At 39.9% G+C, this 21,724-nt stretch overlaps 1 protein-coding gene across 3 annotated transcripts in view; it reads right to left on the reverse strand.

The window, feature by feature from the left end:
- TRIO (trio Rho guanine nucleotide exchange factor) overlaps window positions 1-21,724 on the reverse strand; it is a 247,613-nt gene that overhangs the window by 165,751 nt on the left and 60,138 nt on the right. For all 3 annotated transcript variants that reach the window (XM_074545600.1, XM_074545608.1, XM_074545618.1), the window contains exons 2-5: window positions 13,403-13,477; window positions 6,752-6,866; window positions 3,179-3,371; window positions 2,029-2,541 (exon numbers count right to left, since the gene is read on the reverse strand). In XM_074545600.1, coding sequence (XP_074401701.1) covers window positions 2,029-2,541; window positions 3,179-3,371; window positions 6,752-6,866; window positions 13,403-13,477 — 896 coding nt within the window. The remainder of the gene's footprint in view (window positions 1-2,028; window positions 2,542-3,178; window positions 3,372-6,751; window positions 6,867-13,402; window positions 13,478-21,724) is intronic.

The raw sequence follows: 21,724 nt of genomic DNA on the forward strand, positions 1-21,724 counted from the left end.
AAAATTTGAAGCTTCTTACCTAGAACTCAGTGAAAATGAGTTAGAACATTATTCAAAAGACACTGGTACTGCTTGTGACCATCCTCCTCTAGGTCACTTGAATTTGCTGCCTTCAGATGCATAAAGAGGCAATTTCAATCAGATTCCCTCACACCTTGTCACATTTTTTGCCTTCTCTTCTTCTGAACCAGTCCAAAATTCTTGCACTAAATTGAACAAGTCCTCCATAAGGAAAATGTTTATTTCTCCCCATGCAATATCCTTTTTCTTTCCAACAAAGATCCCATCCTCTCCCACATTTCAGTAAAATACAGGCACACACTGATAAAAACATCATGAGCTGTGAAATCTAATCTGACACAAGCAGTAAAAATACAGTCTGCAAGTAGATTAAGGCAAGGGTCTAAATCCAAAAGTGAGTTGTGATACTACACAAACCTTCTTTTTAATATTTTTTACTGGCTAATGAGAGAAAAACTGTCCCAGGTACAATAGCTGCTGTCAACCTCACTTTGAGGTGCCTAATATTTCCCTTTTGAAAGAAAGATGCGTTTATTTTCTACAGACTCATTCCTGGAATCAGAAACATAGAAAACACTGATATGAGCTTATGCAACCACATGGCAGGACAGAGGTCAATCCTACAGGCTCAAGTATTTCACAAGAAGTTGGTTAAAGCCCAAGTTATGTAATCAATTTGATAAAATAGGAGAAAATTAACAAAATGTATTTTGATGGTGCTCACATGGTACTGAAAGATATACTATAATGCAGAAAAATTAATGCTGTAATGAAGTGGCTGCAAGGTTGATAAAATGCATTTGGGTCTGAAAGAGCAACGCCAGAGCAACAGCTTGCATTATTTTCTAAATAAGTTTAGAAATAGATAATAGTTTCATCTTTTTTCCAACTCTCTACATGTCCCTACTATTTTCAGTTATACTATCCTGAAAACATTTGCTTTAAACGGTACTTTTAAAAAATTATTTATTTTTAAACACAGCAGAAAACATTACAGTAGTGTAAAGAAAGTCCCTGAGTTGAAATTATGAGGGTAAGGGAAAGTATGGGTGAAGAATACAAATAAAGAAGCAAGAAGTTAAGTCTCTACATGTTTGTTCTGCTTTTACTCTTCCCCATGCATCTGCTAGTGACAGCTGCTGGAGAGCAGAACACTGGTTTAAAATGGACTGTTGGTCTCATGCAGTTCAGGCAATCTTATGTAAAATACTTCAAGAAATCTGAGTACTTTAAGCTCTGAGAAAAAACATACTTACCACTTGACTGCATAGTCTAGTTACTACTACTCCCAGAGAAAAAATCCCCGCCCTTCCTTAAAGCTATTTGTTCCATGGTAACAAGTCAATAATAAGAGATTGCAAAACCATTCTACATGAAAATAGATCTAATTTGAGCTCATCTAAAAGTGATCTGCCTGCCATACTTCCTCTTCAAATTCCATGACAATCAAGGGCTTTCTCATCTGAAGGGACTGGTTGGCCTGAAACATTCTGAAATCACTCAGTTCCCTGTTAATGACATATGCACTGTCAGAAGAGATACATCAGTTTTTAGCCTAGGACTTCAAACCCTGCATCAATGAAGCAGTTCCCCATGTCAGCCTCTTCAGGCTTTGTTGACTGCCTGTCACTCACTTCCCAAAGATCACTCAAAAGAAGACCACTGTAGTCTGTAGTCATCTGTATTTATAAAGTATACAGCACTCTTCTTGACTTGATGCATACAAAAGCATCTGTCTGGAAAAAATGTTTAACAAAATAAGCACTTTGAAGTCATTAGCAGGTACAATTTTCTTTGGTAAGAGCTTCCTTACAGCTTAGAAGTACTATGCCATGCCCCTTACTCCAGAAGCCCCTGAGTGCCCCTCAAATCAAGAAGTCCCTCACTTCTCATTAAAAGGCTAGTGATTAACTTCAAAGACAAAAATTACTATTTTCAGTTACCCTTGGTACTTCTTTCAAGTCTGCCAAGTGCTGGCCATTTATAGTCTCCTTGCCCAATCCTTACCTTTTCAGCATCCTGCTCAAACAGCCTGAGCTGAAAGCATTGGTCCAATTTCAATTTCCGCACATGCCACATCTGATGCAGATGCTGCCGTGTTGAGTGCAGCCTGTCCAGCATGGTGGACACTTTGGGTAAAAGGTTCTGTAAGTCTGCATTCCCTGACCCAGAGTTCTTTTTGGGAAAGCTATCACTGCTCTGTATCCTCTGGAGCAGCTTTTGTCCTTCTACATCAAGGTCCTCGATAGGGGCCTTAATGACCTTCTTTTTTAATTGTGAATGCTCCTCTATCATGTTGCGAGCACCTTCCAGGTCCTGAGGCATTTCCTTTTTTGACAATATATCTTGCAGTTCCTCCAGTCTGGACAGCATATGGGTTGCATTGCTAATGTAGTCCTCAAAGGCAACTCTGATTTCTATCCACTCCTCATGGTTGTACTCCAAACAGCCATCAAATTCCGGGGTTAGCTGAGAAGGATCAACTACTTTGGTAAGGCCTTCCAGAGACACCATATTTGTCTAAAAAAATAAAAATGGAAAGAAAAAAATTATGTTACTGAAATGAATTTCAAATTTCCTTTCAAGTTTTTGCTTTTCTTTTTGTAAGAGTTGATAATTTTGCTCATGAAGTCCACACGACAACTTTTCTCAAACACTTCAAGTATCAATTCTGATCAGCAGAAGACAGGAGGTCTTGCAAGTATTTTCCCACAATTTTTTCTCACCTCACTACATTTAAGAACAAAACAGCAACCATTCTTTCAATTACTGTTTTAAGTTTTGACTTTGTGTATTGCAAAGCCGCAGGAGGATAAGAGCAAGGTTCATTCAGCTGATTTCCTCTGGATTCTGGAGATAGCAATAATACCATAATGCAAACTAAGATAACTAAGAGACAAAAACTAAGTTTTTACCATTAAGGGAGGAAAACCTAATTCAATCTTTCTTGAGCTTACAAAAAGAATATAAACAACAACATACACAATTACCTAGCCTAAGTACATGAAGAAAACCACATTTCTTCTAGCACTGGTGTAAAGTTCCTCTCCTTCCAGCCAGAATATAATTTATCTGAGAGTTTTCAAGGTCTGATCATTAGTGAGAACATTTAAAACCACAAAATAAATATAAATTTGTATACCATAGGGGAAATTACCTCAAACTCAAACTTCGAGCTGCCAAAGTTAGTCCTCTGTTTCTGCCAGAAATTGTCTGGCTTGATTATCAGTGCAACATGAATACAACATGGAAAGGATTCCTGTAAAATCTTCAGCAGAGGCTTTATGGAGTCCCACTTTGACCCACGCATATCTACAATGACGGTGAATCCTCGTTTACACACTTCCTCACTGCAGAAAACAGAAGGAAAGGTTATCAAGCAAGTGTTCCAATTTCCAACACAACACTCAACTGCATCACGCTGTCTAATGAATGTGGTCTCCTCAGGGCCTCACTGCTGACTAGCTGACCATATACAGCAGATCTCACAAACCTCTCAAGACATTTCTTTCACTCCCATGCCAAACTCCTTGTGGGGAGAGCTTTATATCTGTTGTTGATTTGATATTCTGCCATTATCTTCACTTTCATTTTCACTGTTTATATTCATGATGATTCATCGTCCAGTCTTGTTTCTCCTTCACCTTACACAGTAAACCTACTGTTTCCTAAAGCAGCAATATCTACTACATTTTAACTTTACTCTTCAGAACACACATCCACTTATTTGACTGATGATAATATTCATGTCTTTCGAATGATTGAGGGTTAGTTTAGAGGTTCCTCTAAAAAGACAGAAGATGGCAAATTGTTCTTACCTACCACTTCACAACTTTTGCAAACTGTCTCAGATTTTGAACCATTTTATCTGATAGTTGTTAAGAGTCTGTAGAGGAAAGACACCCATTTATTGACAATTTCTTTTGCAACAAGATTGATTTGTGAATATTTAAAGGACAACACAGTATTTTATGGTTGGGAAGAAAACCACATCAATCTCTTTCTACAAAATTTGAGCTCAATTTTGCTGTCCAAAAGTTGACAGACCTTACACTCAAATTCTCCAGCACTCCCTCTGAGAATGGAAAATTTAATTTATTTTCATCAATATCTTCCGTACATTTAGTTCTTGCTACTGACCAAAAGTGACAATCACCACCACCACCAAACTCTGATTTTCTTCCAGCAGAATTTGCTACGTGACCTTGTAGTAGGACCATAGGAAGGAAAACATTTCAAAACCAATGCATCATACCCAACAGACTATCAAAAAAGGACCAAATGTCCATTGTTTGAGTATGAGTCACATTCAGGGATGTGACTAATTCAAATGCCATTCCAGAGTTCATGTGGTGAGGTTTCTGGAGTGTCCAAGAGGCAGGGAAGCTTCACTGGCATATTTTACTCAATCTTATTGGCCACAGTGCAGAAAGATGGATTATGACTGCTATAGGAGATCTGGAAAAAGTGATGATAACATGGGCTCCTCAAAAGGGGAAGGTTTTTTAAACTTTGAAAAGCTTAAAGCTATGGAAAAGAAGAGGAATAAACATCCCACAACATTTCAAAAAATGAGTTTATCATGATAAATGCTGGCTCTCCCACCTGCCCATAGGAATGCCAAAAATGGCAATGGCAGAAGCAAAATACATTAGCAGTAACTAGCTTGGCATGCATGTAGGCTACAAAGTACAATTTTCTGACCATGGTGAAAATGTTTTCTAAAATCATCACAGAATTCAAGGAAAAAAATAACTACTGTCTTAAAGATAGACCCCTCACTGAAAGGCCAAATGGCAGCAGCAGTGCTGCTCAGCCCATCCCTATCCTACCAAATTGAGGATTGCACAGGGACTGCTTGCTACTAATTCACAAGGCATGCATCTTCTGGGGTGTCCAAAGTGGTCCCTCATCGTGTGACAGTGTGGCTGTGTGCTCCATCATGGAGCCACATCACCTCACACAAGCTCAATGTCTTTTGGCCAAGGATCACAAGATTTGTTCTAGGGAGTCAAGGTCATGCGTTGGTAAGCATGAACTACATTAAAATATCTGTCCACCACTCTGTGGTGATGACATAAGTTCAGCCACATTTTTAAATCAGATAAATTGTAAAACAAGTAAAATTGTGAGATTGAGTCAACTTAAGTTTTTAGATCTCTTGCCAAACAACTGATACCTGTGATTCTTCAGCTACATCAAGTAACAGTACTGCAGCAAATAACAGACAACCCAAAAGTTCAGGGATATTTGTACCAATTGGGACTTGTAATTAGCTAGAGTTGCATAATCAGTCTCTTAAACGTGACTTGTATGAAAATAAATCTTACTTTTGATAAAGCTCTCTTTATTCTCAAAAGTTTGCAATGCTTAAAGAGTAAAAAACATGCACTAACTTTCTTTTAATTTTAGGTCTATTGATCTAAGCTAACTAACATACACCTTTTGCCAGAGGAAGACTGTTTCTTGCCCTGATTATCTACAAAAAAATTCTTGGACACATTTTAATACATATTTGTCTATTAACTTATCTAGCAACTTGAAGCTGTAGATGGCTAGAATACATCTAGATGATGTAGGATGATTTGCACAAGCATTCAAATCTTAGAGTAAAAATTTCAAGCCTTCTTCCTGTTCTCCTTCCTCTAAGTCCCCCGAGTCTCCCAGTTAACTTCACAAAAAGGAGGCCATGTAATCTCTCAGACAGATGCCTTGAAATTGCTTTTATGGAATTACCTTTCTCAGTCAAAAACTTATATTTGATTATACCAAGTGCAAAGACTCTCAGTAAAGTAGCACATTACACAAACATGGACAATACTGCACTCAGGGATGTTGTCCAAGGAATTTTTTCCAATTGTAATAAAAACTGCTGCTTGTGGTCATAGATAAACAGAATCAAGCACAGTCAGCACTGCTCCAGCCCGAAACAAATGCTGAAAGGTTTCAAGATGGACCTAAATTCAGAGTCCTAGGATCATTTTTGTTCCCAACTTGATTACTACAGAAAGTGAAGCTCTGTATGAAGGAACTTTTTTTTAGATACATACAAAATACGTAACTTTTGTTTAAAGTATCTCATATATATACAACTACATATATATATATATATATGTATATATATGGGAGTGTATATATGCACACACACAATAGCACTGGATTTGATTTCTGCCAATTTATTTAAACAGCTCAATTCACAGGCTGAATTGCTGATAAAGCAATGATATAAGACCTTTCAGAGGCGACTCCACAGGTTAATCTGAGACCTTTACAAGCAATTTCTCATACCTTTCTCCTCATTATTTCTGTGCTGTATCAGGACACTATGACTTATCTAACACAAATAACAGTTCAGAGTCCTGTGCTGCCTGCACTCCACACAAGGCATATGGTGAAGGATGACCTGCATGCTTGTAATTATTGATGCACTGAAAGCCTTTGAGTTGTATTTGCAGTCTTCAACACAGCGACATCAACGTGGCGTGGCAGTGCCATTTCCGAGACACAAACTACTTTTAGCTAAAGCACACCAGCCCTTCTGCCAGCTGCCTTCCTTTTACAAGGCAGAGTAATTATTTCTCTTCCAGAAAGCCATTTGAAAATAGCAAATGACAAAACTTGGTATTGATTTGCTCATGTTATTAACTCAGTCTGCTAGCTTGTGGGAGTACTGCAGCATAATCCATTTATTTTGTTATACAGCCTTAGAGGTTAACAGGTGATTGCTTACCTAGGAATACAGGCTAGATACGAAATTAGTCTTCTAAGGTCTTCTTGCCGTATTCTGTCGTGATTACTGCGAGCTGGAAATGTTAGAATGGGACCTCCACGCTTATCTCTGCCACCTAAAAAATTAAAAATGTTAGAAGACCCCACAGCATAACATAAAATTATTTTTTGCAGAACTAGTACTCGGTATCTACTTTTAAAAAAGTGATTTCAACTTAAATGCCAACACTGTCATTTTGAGACCAACTTAAGATTGACTTTTGGGAGTATTGATCAGCGTATTGCCACAATTCCTACAGTGAGAAAGCAAATACCAAAAAAACTGAAACAAAGAATAACCAGAGCATTACACTTAGACATTACAGTCACCCTCAAGTTTAACTGCTAGTGCGACATCTCCAGCAACGGCACTCTGTTATGTATTTAACTTTTGACTCAGCAGTTGTAAGGATTTAATTTAAATACAGAATTATGCTACTTTGTAGGCAAGTGTGTAGATGATATGGCAGCAGAGAGCACAGCTGTGGGAGGTGTGCCCAGGTAGAGGAGCTCCTCTGCACAGTGACAGAGCTCAGGGAGGAGGTGAGTAGGCTGAAGACACATGGATTATTGTCATGGGAGACTCCCTTCTGAAGGGAACAAAGGCCCAGTGTGCCAACTTCTTTCAGGAAGCCTGCTGCCTCCCTGCACCCAAGGTTAAAGATGTGATGAGAAAGCTTCCTACCCTGGTATGGCCCTTGGGAAAACCCATTATTGTTATTATTAACCCCATACTTCAGGGAAAAAGCAAGAAATTGCAATGAGAAGCCCAAGGACAATCAAGAGAGATGTGATTGAAGTCTCTCCCTGAAAGCCTTGGGATGACTGGTTGGAGGAGCAGGAGTGCTTTCTCTGTGCTTCTTGTTGCAGGGAATGATAAGGGAAGAAATGGGAAGAGCCATCAGATCAATACCTGGCTCTGAGCCTGGTGTCACTGGGACATTTTTGGGTTTTCTGATCCTGGGTTGGTTTCATGATATTGAGCCTGCTGGTGACAGACAAGGTACACCCACCTCAAACAAGGAAAAGGATTTTTGCACAGGAACTATCAGGGCTCACTGAAAGAGCTTTAGACTAGACTTGATAAAGCCATGCTCACTAGAGATCAGCATGGAGGCAGAACACCAGTGTCTGAGGAATGGTGAACTAGCAAGGTCTTTCAGTCTGCCATCTCACAGGAGGTAGGAACAAAGATCCATGCAGCAGCCAAAATGTAAGAGATACTGATGTGTCAGAAAGCATGGAAGCACCTGAGAATGGTCATGTAGGAAGTAGGGCTTCTGCCCTGAAAAAGGTGACAGAATTAATAGCCCAACTGAAGTTCATCTACACCAATGAACAGGGCTTGGGCAACAAAGAGGAGGAGCTGGAAGCCTTTAGGCAGCAGGAAAACTGTGACATAGCTGTCATCATGGAAAGATGGTGGGATGATTTGCACAACTGGGGTACTGCAATGGATGGCTGTAAACCCTTCAGAAGAGACAGGCAAGGAAGAAAAGTTGGCAAGGTGGCCCTGAACATTAGGAGTGTTATAACTGTCTAGAGCTTAATGACGGTGACAAGACTGTTTGGGTAAGAATAAAGGGGAAGTTTGCAGGTGATGCCAGGTTGGGCATGAGTGGATTGATGGGTCAAGCTCAGTAGTATGAGGTTGAACAAGGCCAAGTGCTGGGACCTGCACTTGGGTCTCAACAACCGAAGGCAGTGATACAGACTTGGGGAACAGAGTTTGGAAATCTGCCTAGTGGAAAAGGACCTGGAGGTGCTGACTGACAGCAGCTGAACAGCATCCAGAAGTGTGGCCAGGTGGCCAAGAAGGCCAATGGCACCCTGGGCTGTATCAGCAATAGTGTGGCCAGCAGGAGCAGGGCAGTGATTGTCCCCCTGTATTTGGCATTGGTGAGGGCACACCTCAAATCCTGTGTTCACTGGTGGCCCAGTTAGTACAAGGAGGACATTGAGGTGCTGGAGTGTGTCCATGGAAGGGAAGCAGAGCTGGTGAAGGGTTTGGAAAAGAAGGCTTATGAGGAGCCTCTGAGGGAGCTCGGATTGTTCAGCCTGGAGAAAAGGAAGCTCAGGGGACACCTTATTGCTCTCTGCAATTCCCTGAAAGGATGCAGCAGTGGGGCGAGCATTGGTCTCCTCTACAAGGTAACAAGTGACAAGGTGAGAGGAAACGACTTCAAGTTGCACCAGGAATTGTTTAAATATCAGGAAAAATTTCTTCACCAAAAGAGCTGTCCAAGCATTAGACAACTGACTGCCTGGGAAAGTGGTTGAGTTGTGACCCCTGGCAGCATTTAAAAGCCGTGTAGATGCAGCACTTGGGGACAGGGTTAGTGGTGGAGTTGGCAGTGCCAGGTAAAGGGCCGGAATCAAAGACCTTTGAGACCTTTTAAAGGTCTTTGCCAACTTAAATGATCTTCTAATTCAATGATTAAATTAATTACTAGGAGAATTTATGTGTATAATACTTCACACTCAATATGTAGATTGAGTGGATGGAAACTATAAGCATTTTATTTGTATTTTTATCCTGTTCTGATTTTCAGATTCCCAATTGTCAGTTTATAGTTTTTAATTTTGTTAGCAACACAGGAAATTCTGAATCCACTTAATATATAAGGCAAAAAATCTGACGTAAATGGTTCCACTTAAATGCATTCATCTCAGCCATAAAAATACACAGACTTGCTGCAGTCAAATAGTAAAATATAATTTTATATCCAACCCCTTGCTAGTGACAACAAAATGTTATTATTGCTAAACACCAAATTCAAGCCCAGTAGAATGTCTTTATCAACACATCTACAATAGCACAGACAGATTCTTGCAAGCTAAATTTCACATGTATGTTTTCAACCACAGATGTGTGGACTGTTTTCTCCTGTCCCATGGAAACGCAGAAAAACACTATCTTCAGCCCAGAATTTCTCGTTTCAAATCAGCTTCTCATTGTAATTCCATGTTGCTAAACGCAGTTTTTCAAAAATCACTTAGAAAGAAAGGCCGAGAGAGGATAAAAATAAATATAAAAACAATAAGTGATACCAGTTACTCAAAAATTCATCACTATTCCTCTCCAACACAGTTAGCATGTGTTTGCCAAAGACACCGAGCCTGGCTGTCAAAGTCTCTGGAGATTGTCTACACTGGACATGCTCCCTGTCAGACACTAAATGAAACTCAAAAGAGGCAAAAGCATCTTTGAATCTCCATCAAGCTACAATGCCAGAAACCAAAATTTAAAAGGAAATTAATATCTTTATCTTCCATGACCTTCTTAAGTGAGACATAAGATGAAAAACGGAATTGTTTCATTCTAATGGAGAAAGGCAAGTCTTGACTAGCCTGACTCACTTGCCAAGCAGCGAGCTTTGAGGATTTTTAAATAGCAAAAGAAGGGAAAAAAACCAAGACAGCAGCTGTAAGAGAAAGGAATAATAAATGACAAGACAGAGCCCAACAGCCAAGGCCCCTGATGAGCTCCAGAGCCATCACTGGGCTCCAACACCACCAAGAGTAGTTGATAGTCTGCTACAGCCCTTAATGCTCTCTCTCCTCATTGCACCACAGACCATTACCTTTAGATCTACCAGTTTCAACTGGTAAGTGCTACTGACTCCAGCCCCCCAGAAAAAGTAACTCAATTGCTTAGGGTGGGTATTCTTTGAAAAGCAGCAGCTAGCAAGTGAAAGTGTAAGCTGAAGTGTCTTTAACACTCTCTGAGCTTTTTAAGCAAATGCTTTGTTACATGCAGCCACCTCAGACCAGTCCTCCAGGCCTTTCCCACACTGCAACTTCTGTATCATGCAGTTTTTCAATACAGCACTTTTATGTCATTCTGGATGCCACTTCAGTTGGCTCCAGCTCCATGAATGTCACAGAAGAAGACCATTTCTTAAAATGGTGGTTAAATTTCTGATAAATCATATCCTGAAACTTTTGTACATCAGAGACAAACTTTGTCTCCAGGCCTAGATGAGTAATAAATTAATACAGCCTTGATTTTAGATGAAAAGAAACTTGTGTATCCAGTCTTAAAACAGGTGGCAAAATTGCAAATAATAATATTTTTAAAAGTCCCTAAGACTTGGGGTTTTTTCATCAGCTCTAATGACAGCTTTCTTAGGCCTCTTACAATAACTAACTCTCATTTCCTTTGTTCCTGATGCTCCTGTGTCATACACAAACGGGAAAGTTAAAAGCAGCAATGCATGAGGCATCAGTGGGAATTTCCTGTCTTGCAATAGTTTTTATCCAACTCAACCTCCTATTAATGTTTAACAAAAACATACTACACTACTACTGCTTTCATCAGTAACACTTCCATTTTAATCCATTTCCTTTGATATACTGCCCCACCCCACTACTGAGATATTCTGTCTATGCCAAAGTGTGTCACAAACATCTATCCGATAACTCATGTGAGTCACCCAACATGCATCATTTCTGTCTAGTGCACATCACTAACAGCAGTATTCTCAATGGCCTCCAAATGGCACTAAAACCCAACAGGCTGAGTAGTGCAGCTTTTTTAAGAAATGTCTTTTCACCTAGTTATAAAGTACTCCAGTAAAAAAAGCTAAACAGTTGGCTTTTATGGCAAGACAAGTTACCAAGGGCTATGTCCTTACATGAAACCAAGATAACTTCACCTTGTAAGAAAATGCTCTCCTTGCTAAGGTATGTGTAGAGATATGAATTAGAGTATTTGTACTTTGACAAGTTTCAGTTTAAACTTAACACAAAAAAATGCATCCAAGACTATTTGGACTTAATAGAAAAACCTAGGGATGTAACTGTTTCAGGCAGTAAGACGTCCACTACTCAAGCAGTTTACTTCTCTGTTAGGTGAAAATCTGCTCAGTAAACCAATGAATGAAACCAAATGAACAAATATCTTTGTGTTCCCAGGTATAAAGCTTGACAGTTCCGGCTGCACAGTGGTTAGGTCCTAGTGGTGGTGGCACTAGGGAAGGGGGAGAACACACTGAAGAGTATTGTTGCAGGTTGTTGTACTTCAGGGTTTCTTAACTCATTTGCACTACTAATGTATCTCATTCCATTTGAGTTTCACTTACAATGGAAATGTCAAACTATGGATTCTGGCAGACCAGTTCTAGCCAGTCTTGTTGCCACAGCTGTTTGCTCCATTCTTCCATTAGGAGTTGCTACCTTCACACAGGCAAGTTGGCAACCATTTATTTCTGCTGACACCTCCTCTACTCTGCTTCACAATTTATCATCTCTCCTTAAATTTATCTTCATGTTTCATTTGGCCCATTTCACTTTCACTGAATTAATGCCTTTCAGAATGCCATCTGCTTACAAATTAACATTAGAAAAACCCATCATTTTTCAGATCCCTTTTAAGAGGTCTAAACTAAGTACCAGACAACTTAAAAATTCAGAGGTTTTGAAGTGAAAACTGACTTCATTTTTGTTCAACGACATAAGACAAGGTCCAAAAAGTAATGAGGGATTGAAAAATTGTGCTTAACACCCTTTTCTCATCTTCTTTCCTACTAAAAACAAGAGTTCTAAACAAGTCTTCACCAGCACTACAATTCCCAAGTTACTATGCTACCAGGAAAACTGGTCTTGCTCATTACAATTGCCAGGAACTCTTAAGAAAGAAAGACAAAAAAAGAAGAAAACAAACAAACAAAACCCTTCACCCACACACCTTTTTGCTTTGTACCTCTACTTTACTTGGCAGAGTGGACAGGATAAAGTAATATGTACTATATGCTGCACTTGCAGGCATCAGCATCCATGCACAGCAAATCTCTTAAAGAGTACAACCACAGGAATAATTTTATGTGTTTCAATATTTAAGACAAAAGCTTTACTTTTGTCGTTCTTGAAAAATTATCCAAAAAACCACTTGCAAATATGAGACTCTCTCTAAATCATTTGACACTAAGATTATGGCTGAGAGAATGATGGCGTTAAATCCCAACAGAAAGTCACACCAAAATGCAGTTTACAAAAATAAGCACCTCAGCCCATCATTCCACCAAGTAAAGTTACTTATAAAGTTATAGACTATGTTATGATACTAACTCATATAAATCCCACTTTTCAATCCTCCTGCTATTTCTTGTTCAGTAAACAACCAACTCAATGTGCATGCTGGAATTTCCTAAAATTCCATGCTAAGTCAGTTCACAAAGAAAATACCAAGTGTGCTTCCAAAGACGGGCAACTGTAATTCACTTCTGCAACAGATATTTCTCCAGAATATGCTGCAGATGGGTCAATAACAAAGGCATGTCTGTAAAATTCCCCATCAGAAGAACCAGAAGTAAGAAAAGGAATATGACATTGGTACAGCAGGTTCTAAGTTGTTGTAAACAATGATGAGTGGCTAGGGGGAATGCAGGACTTAACATGACCAGGACAAAAACTAGCAATGTTCCACATTCAAGAAAACAAATACCTCCTTTATTATGCCTTTCAAAATGCTTATGTTATGCTTAGAATATTCAACATGAATCAGTGCTGCCATAGCGTTCCATGAATTTTGTAATGATATTTAAACTATTTCAAATACCATTTTACATGCTACTAACATAGCTGGACATTCTACAAGAGAAAATAACTGTACCTGAAAGGTATGCAACTTTTTCCTTTAAAATTGGCAATACTTCCATAGCCTTCATTTCATCATTTTTGCGAAACCCTGAAAAAAGAAAAGAAGATGATTAGTCAAAAATTCAGACAAGCTCAACTTCTACATTTAATGAATGTACTGAAAAATTTTGAATATATTCTGAATGTTATGATTACAGGAATTCAGACAAGCTTACAATAAAAGTCTGTCAACAAATAAACTAAACTTTAAAGATATATTAATGAACAAGTCTTCACTTTGACCAGCTTAACAGAAATAGCATGGCCTGTTAGCAAGCTTCAGTAGAAACAAGATTCCAGAATTAGCCTTTTTCATCAGTTAATAAAAACTATCATATGGATCCCGTGGTTTTTACGCATTGCAAATCCCACTTTTTTTTTTTTTTTTTCCCAGCAGGGATGAAGAGTATCAAGTTATAAGAATATAAGAAATAGGTATGCTTAAAACAATTACCATTAAAAAAACCCAAATCCCAAACCAAAAACCCCACCCAAAATCCCACAACAACAAAGACAAACAAACAAAAACACCCAAATAAAAAACCCCATCAAAAAACCCCAACCCACTCAAAAAACACAAAAAGACCCATCAAAAATCCCCAACACTATTTACATGCAATGTTTCTTAAATCACTTCTGCAAGCAGATTTTTTTTCTGTTGCCTGACAGGAGGAGCATTTTGCAACTGAGAGGACATTTTAACATACGAACTCTGTACACACATGGAGTATGATACAGTGCCCAAGGTGAGTGATTACAGTCAATGTTGCAAAGCAGCACATCACCAGCTTGTCCCGCCCTCTCTGCTTCCTATTTCCACTACTCTAACTCTGTGGCCAAATTCTGAAGTTCTTCCTTCTTTGATAAGGAAGATTTAGGAAGCATTTTTTTCCTCTTTATTTCATCTATACAATACAGAATTGGTCATATTTAGGCTGATTTTGTTCATCTTACAAGAAGAACTGGGTGACACATCTTCACCTAACTTCTCTGTACAACCCTTCCTGGTCTGTTTGGATTCATGTGTTGTTTAAAATAATCCTATAACCAAAGAAAGTACCTTCATTGGGGTAAGTGGGAAGCTCATTGCTTCTCTATAACTACTGAAGCACAAAAGTGCTATTAAGACTCGTCCTCCTCAAAAAAATGCAAATGCTTCATATCCTTTGGTCTCAGGTTCTTAGCTTAAATGAAAAAGCTGTGCATTTCTAAATTAAAACTTGAAGGTGTCAAACCAGTGTCATCAAGTAATATAAGATCTATACTTTAGGGCATCTCATATGTAAATTACATCAGAGGTTTTCTACTCCAGAGAGCAGCACTGAGACTTCTGTACCACTAGAGTATCTAGCTGTGGGCACTAGAACCCTTTGAAACAGACCCAAGCACAACACCCAAGGGACAAAGATGGTCAGGTGTTTGCATGTCATCATCTGTGCATCTGCTTTACACAAAGAACGGCAGGAACATGTGATGGCAGTCCTGAGAACACATAAAGCCTACTGGTGACAAAAGCCTAGAGAATTTAAAAGCTCAGAATTACAGCAAGAGGTTTACTAGATGGCACAAAATTTTGTAAAGGAAAGGACTGTGAACAGCTCAAGGGATTCCTGTGGAAGACTATGGCCTATCCATGACTGGGGATTTTTAAAACATGTTCAGACAAATGTCAGCAACGGGTCCCTCAAGTTCACCATAACTGAAGTGTTCAACAGGGCATTGTCTCAGCACTCACAGCATGCAAACAAAAGAAAACAAAACAAAACAACTTCCAGCCAGATGGAAGTTCCCTGGCTAGTTCTTTTTTTTTTCCATGGACAGCACAGACCAAAAACAATCCCAAAATTCAGTACACTTTCTCAGAAAGGCCAAACCAGGAAAACTGGTTCCTTGGGTAACCACGTAGCATGGAGGGTTTCTACATGATGGACAGTATTTTGCAATTACACAGCAACTCCAGACTGGCAAAGCAGAGCAGAGATTGCTTTCATGTTTGCACCTAGGCTCTCAAGATTCTAAGAGACAGCAAAAGGAACCTCATGCATTATTACTCCTCCAGAGAACTGGCTATGGCCATCAGCCTTTTACTGAAACTGCCTACAGTTTTGTTCCTACTACATTTCTGTTTGTTATGGACTAAAACTCTAAACAGCTTTAAGAAAAAGCCTGAGCTTAAATAAATCACCTAAAAAGACAGCAAATACTCTTTTCCACCTTGAAATATTTGGGCTTCAGTTGACTGCTAAGGCATATAGGCACACTTCCAGAGTTAATGTTTTTTTATGTGCTTTGAGCTACTCACCATAAGCTTAATGCCAATTTAGCATGCTCAGCTTTCATATCAACCACGGCAATTCTTTTTCTTTACAGTAAATTTGGAGGTAGAAAACACTTTCTCCTCACCTAAAAAGCATGCAGAAACTAGTGCCGTACTTTGCTGTCTCTCTTAGCTCAAAATTACCCAAGACACCGATGTTACCGCAATTGCTTGCTCAGATTTCTAAGCCCTTAAACTCCTTCACCTCGGATGATGATGCGCAGTAGCTGCACGTTTTACTTTGCCTGTGGCATGTAAGAAGCGAGAAACATTTAGCTAACATTTCTCTGACTATTAAGGGGCCGCTCAAGGTAAACACCCTAGCAAATACGTTAGTGCTTGGCTCATGTTCTGCATCTGCATATCCTTAAGGCTGACTGCCTTGGATTATCATATTCCTGCTGCTCTAAACAGTCTATTTTTATTCCAGTTCTGCCGTGTTAAAGCTTAACTGAAAAGACTGTAGGGATTACAACAGATGAAAGAATGCTGGGGAGCAAAGAGGGTGAATACGGCAGGAAAGTATCGGTTTTATCTCCAACGAAGCAAAAAATAAAACAAAAACCAGCAATATAAGCAGGTCTTAAGGGCTTGGGGTGGGTCCTCCCTCCCCCTTTTCAAAGCCTCTTCTCCACAAAACATTCGTGGATGTGAGGATTTGAGGATTTAATTAAAAAAAAAAATTAAAAGGCATTTACCACACTCAAATGAAATGCCATAAATATCTGCACCAATCTCTCCCTCCACAGCTCAGCATCCTCCGCGCCAGCCGGCTGCATCACATGTTCCGGGGGGTGATGTCATCCCTGCCGGGCCGCCGGCTGCAGCTCCCGCCGCCGCGGTGCCGCCGCAGTGCCCGCAGCTCCCGCCCGCCACGAACCGGCGGCCACCGCGGCCATCCCCGACCCCCACGGCCATGCCCCGACCCCCACGGCCGTGCCCCCGACCCCTAACGCGGCCATGCCCCCATCCCCACCGCGCCATCCCCGACCCCTAACGCGGCCATCCCCATCCCCCCATCCCCACCACGGCCATGCCCCCATCCCCAGCCCCCACCACGGCCGTCCCCGACCCCACCGCGGCAGGTATCGCTCCCACGGCACACGCTTCTCCTTTGGAAGCACACCATGCACCTACGGCACGTATTTATGCTCTTCCGCCCAAAATATGGCACTCTGATTTAAAAAGTGTTGCTTTCAATATTAAGTCCTACATCATTTAAATACTGTTTCAGTCTTCAAGTGGAAAACCGCCCTTCATATTTGCAATACCAATTAAAGGAATACTCATTTTGCATTTTTAATAGGGAGTAGTGCCCTTCTGTTGTAACCTACACCCTCCACATGCTATTGCCTAACTACCAGCAAAGAGGGAAGAAGCTCAAATTATGCTAATTAATAATTAACTTCTGTATATTCAGAAGAATAAGTAACACACAATGATGTAGTCCATTTCAATATAGGAGGTTCCCCCCAGTCGTCATGAAGAATTACACAATTACACAATCCCTTGAGTTATCATATACAGTTTCCTACTAAACAGAACCTTATCAAAAACCAGCTATTTAAATGCTGTATCACACAGCTAAAGATCTTTACAACATGGAATCAAGAAACAGTCACCTAAACATTTTATACATTGGAAAATTAAGAAGTCTACCCCACAAACACACCATTTTCTCTTTGCCCTCACAACTTCAGAGCCTGAAGACAGCATCAATTAGCCAGATTCAGCAGACTTGTCTATATTAACCTTTTTTCTCATGCTGTATGAAGCTAAGATATTTTGCTGCAATATACAATTTTATCCAAGTTAAAAGATCCATGAAAAGACAACATTTTGGGATAGAGTATCACCCTGTGAGGTTTCAGAGAGCCCCTTATGAACGGCCAGGACAGCCCCTTCTCATTTGGACTGCAAGCGTTCCCAAATCCCACGGTGACAACCTGGCTGCAGAGCAGCCCGTCCATCTGTCCTGGAGGACAGACAGTAACCCTGTGTAATGTGGCCCCTTTTGCCCAGAAATCACAGCAGTCCGGGAACTCAGCTGCTCCCCAGATACCCAGCTTGCTGAAACTTCCCAGAGGCCTTGAAATACATGAAGAAAGTCACCTTTAGAGGAGTAACAGGAAATAGGTACTCAGTGTGGCAATTCACACAACCCAGACAAATGCAGGATTAGCCTAATGCCGAGGCTGAAGGAAACGAGGTAACTGTGCTAATCGTCTTGCACTGAAAGATCAGTAACTAGTCAGCCGCAATTCAGGGGAGCAGATAAATTACCTCACACACATCTTTTAAGGTAACAACTTGATTACAGAACTGTGATACAAACCAAGGTTGAAAAAAGCTTCCCCAAGAAGCACTGCTTCCCCAAGAACAATGAAGTATTTACTTCAGAGGTAGCTTCAGTCATGTGTATCTTTCAGTTATAGCAACATAAAATATGGGAACAGAAATCAGGACAACAAAAAGACTCAGAAATTGAGTCTAAGAGTAGCATCTCTTAGCTAAAATGTTGACCATGCATTCATCCATTGCTGTCACACACAACTGACTTGAAATTTTTGTGAAACATGGCTGAAGAAAAACACAAATGCCAAAAGGGCATCTCTCACCCTAAAAACTCACACCCCTAATGACACAACTGTTTTTCACCTGGCAAATAAAAACAATACCTTTGAACAGGCACAAACTAAAAAAGCCAGACTCAGCCTAGATTCCTTTGATGCTTTAGACTCTCTTTGGACTTCAGGATGACTCCCTGTTGTGTCATCAGCAGAAAGCAAGTGCCTCATCTGCCAGGCTGCTAACTCTAGCACCCAACTTCAATCCCCACCTCTTCTTTGACAGAAATCCCATGCTGAATCGAAGAAACATCTTTCAGTGAGTTATTTTCCAACAGAGTACTCTATTCACTTCAATGGACCTAATCCAATAGGTTTTTGCTCAAAAATCCACATGCTATACTAAGATCTACAGGAAGGAAAAAAGAAAACCCACATAGAAACCGCACTCAGAACTGCTAATTACCTATTACTAGGAAACAACTGGACTAATCTAGGTTAGTCTTAAGTGAAAAGAAACATCTGTTAAAAGCCAAGAGATGGAACAACTTCCATGTGTAGGAAGGACACAGTTTCCCAACCAAAGCAGCAGCACCCTTCATCCAGGCAAGGCAGCCATAACTGCACACCGTTCTCCACAACTCCTTGCATCCACTGGTCAGTCCCTTTGTGTTAAGCCTTATCTTGGAACACAAAACCTCTAAACTGCAGCTAATAAACATTTAAGCAAAAAGAATCCAAGACGTTGATGTCTTTAGCATTTTTCCTATTTCACAGCATGACTTACATCAATGACATGACACTGAAATCTGAGCTATTCTCCCTTTATTTGTACAACTATCCTACATTTCAAGACCAATTGCTTCTTAGTTAATCAAGCAAGAAGAGGAGGGGAAAAAAAGAGGCATAGAGAAGCTCAAACGTAATTATATTAGTGCATTACAGACTGATTAGGGTTTCATTATTTGCTCTTATTCATTCTCCATATCACAAGATGATGACATCCCAGAAGATTTTAAAGATGATCTTAAATATCAGAATCCTACAGGTTTATTCAACTTTGTTTATAAGTTAACTGTGTGTGATAAACCTCAGCTGCAAATAACTTACACACTATGTCCCACATTTTACAAGTGTCCAGAAAGAAAGCACAGAGCAGGTTCCTATTCTCCATTTTAATATGGAGAGGCTTTAAAACTCAATCAGTGAGTAGATTACTAAATAAGGTGTTAATCAGTGAGAAATAATTTTAAACAAGATATGAGGAGATTCACAAGCAGCCATTATGAAAACTTTTATATTCTTATTCTGAAGTTACCACAGAAAAACCAATATAATTAAGTCAGCAGAACCATAAGATTCTTTTTTTTCATCACATTTAGAAAAAAATTATTGCTGAACTCCCAAAGTCCTTGGATTTATAAATGAAATCAGACTGCTAAGACAAGGGTGATAAAGAAATCTGAATTTTCATAAGCAGCAAATGGCAAAAACCCATCAGTGAGAATTTACCCCAAAGGAGTGGCAAAGGCAAGCAAAAGGTAACTAAAGTTACTTCACTTATGTGATTACTGATAGCTTTCTTTGATTTTAACTCAAGTATTCAAAGTGCCAATTTCAGTTTTATGGTAGGCTTAACTTCTGGATGCAAGTAAAGGATTCATGGAAAATCAGAGCTGTCAATTCACCAACTGCACTGTTACCGCTTCCCATTATAGACATTGCCTACATGCAGTGCTGCTCAGAAATCTCACACCATCTTTCACATTGCAACAAAGCAAGAGAATTCAGGAAAATTATGGCAAACACTGCAATTTTCCTATCTTTTCTCAAGCTCCATGAGCTTGCAGATGACCAGTTTAAAAATCATCTCAGGAACACTAACTTTTAGGTACACCTGCTATGGCATCTTTAAAATTGCAGATCTTTCTTCCTAGGGCTAACAAGGAATTATCAGCAGGTTTTTTCATGGCATACAGGTCACTGGGCAACATTAGTAACCTTGTCATTCATCATTTATTCATTCATTTTTCTCAGTCCATATTCTAAAATCACTGGGGGACTTCAACAAGGATGCAGTTTAGGGGCATACCATGGAAGCAGCATGATCTCAGAATTGTGCCAGCAGCCTTAGTCAAGAGCTTATACAAAGTATTCAATGTAATAATTTCATGTTAAGATCCTAGTACTGAATTCAAAGCAACTACAGGAGTACACCTTTGACTCCCTCCAGCTCTTGATCAGGCTCAAGATCCACTCATCAAAAAACATTATACCTTCAAACTCTGACTTGAATCACAACAGCTGACAGAAATGTCCCTCCTATTCCCATTTTGTTTCACATTTTATGCACTCTCTATACGTGCTGTGGGGAACTGCACCACATCTGTATTGAGCCGGTATGCAGTGGCAACCAGGACCTGACAGCTGAGAAATTGCCTTGAAAGAAGAAAATGAGATTCATTAGAAGGTTACTAGCTCTAAGTCACTTTCAGGTTTTGGCATATTTGCTAAGTGTTAAGAGGTTCTCCCTTACCATTTTCAACAGCTCTCTGCTTTGTCCTGACAGGAGGACACACCTCCAATCTCCGCAAATTATGGGAGAAGCACAATGTCATGTAGAGAGATGTAGGCCAAGAGAAGACTGCTAGTGTAGTTGACAGCAAATATTCAGACAAGATCAACTTCACAGACTGAATAACCTCGCTTTTCTTGGAAACTGGCATACTCAGCTATTCCTCAGTTAGGAGCAATTACCAGGAAATTAGCCACCTCAGGTGTATGCTGCAAAACCTGTTGAAGGGCTGTCTTAAGAATCTAAGTTAAGGAAAATTCCAAATGCTAAATCATTCTAAAAATCTGTGATTTCCTTTTAAGTGCGCAACAAGCTTGGAGTTATCCATGTAGCAGGGTCCTTTCCAACCTGAATTACCCTTTGATCCTGTGAAACATGCAAGACAGAAGTACAAGCGTCCATTTTCCAACTGCAACTTAAGATGTGACAATCAAAATCTGACCGGTTTTCCCCTTTTAAATGAGAAGAGTTGTGTTCCTAAATTTTTCTGTCCCTTAGCCATGTTCAATTTGTTCTTGCTGCCCTGCCGACATTGTTGGAAGTTCATTTGTTTTGGTGGGAACTGCTCATCCATCTCTAAGTGCTGAGATACTTCAATTCACTGCCCTGCTGAGGTAGCAAACCTTTTTGTCAGGGTGTCCATCAGTAGCCCACAGCTCTCACTGCAGTCAGACACTGACCCTGTTCACTGCTGCTACAGACACTCATGGCTTAGGGGTCATGCTACACTCTCAGGGCTATCAGGAGGGTACCAGCCTCCCACAAAAACCAGGTTTAACACACAGTTGTTTAAAACAACAAGATCTATAAGCAATCTTACTTATTCTGCTGTTCAAA

This window comes from Zonotrichia albicollis, chromosome 1, assembly GCF_047830755.1.
Source record: "Zonotrichia albicollis isolate bZonAlb1 chromosome 1, bZonAlb1.hap1, whole genome shotgun sequence".
NCBI classification, from domain to species: Eukaryota; Metazoa; Chordata; class Aves; order Passeriformes; family Passerellidae; genus Zonotrichia; species Zonotrichia albicollis.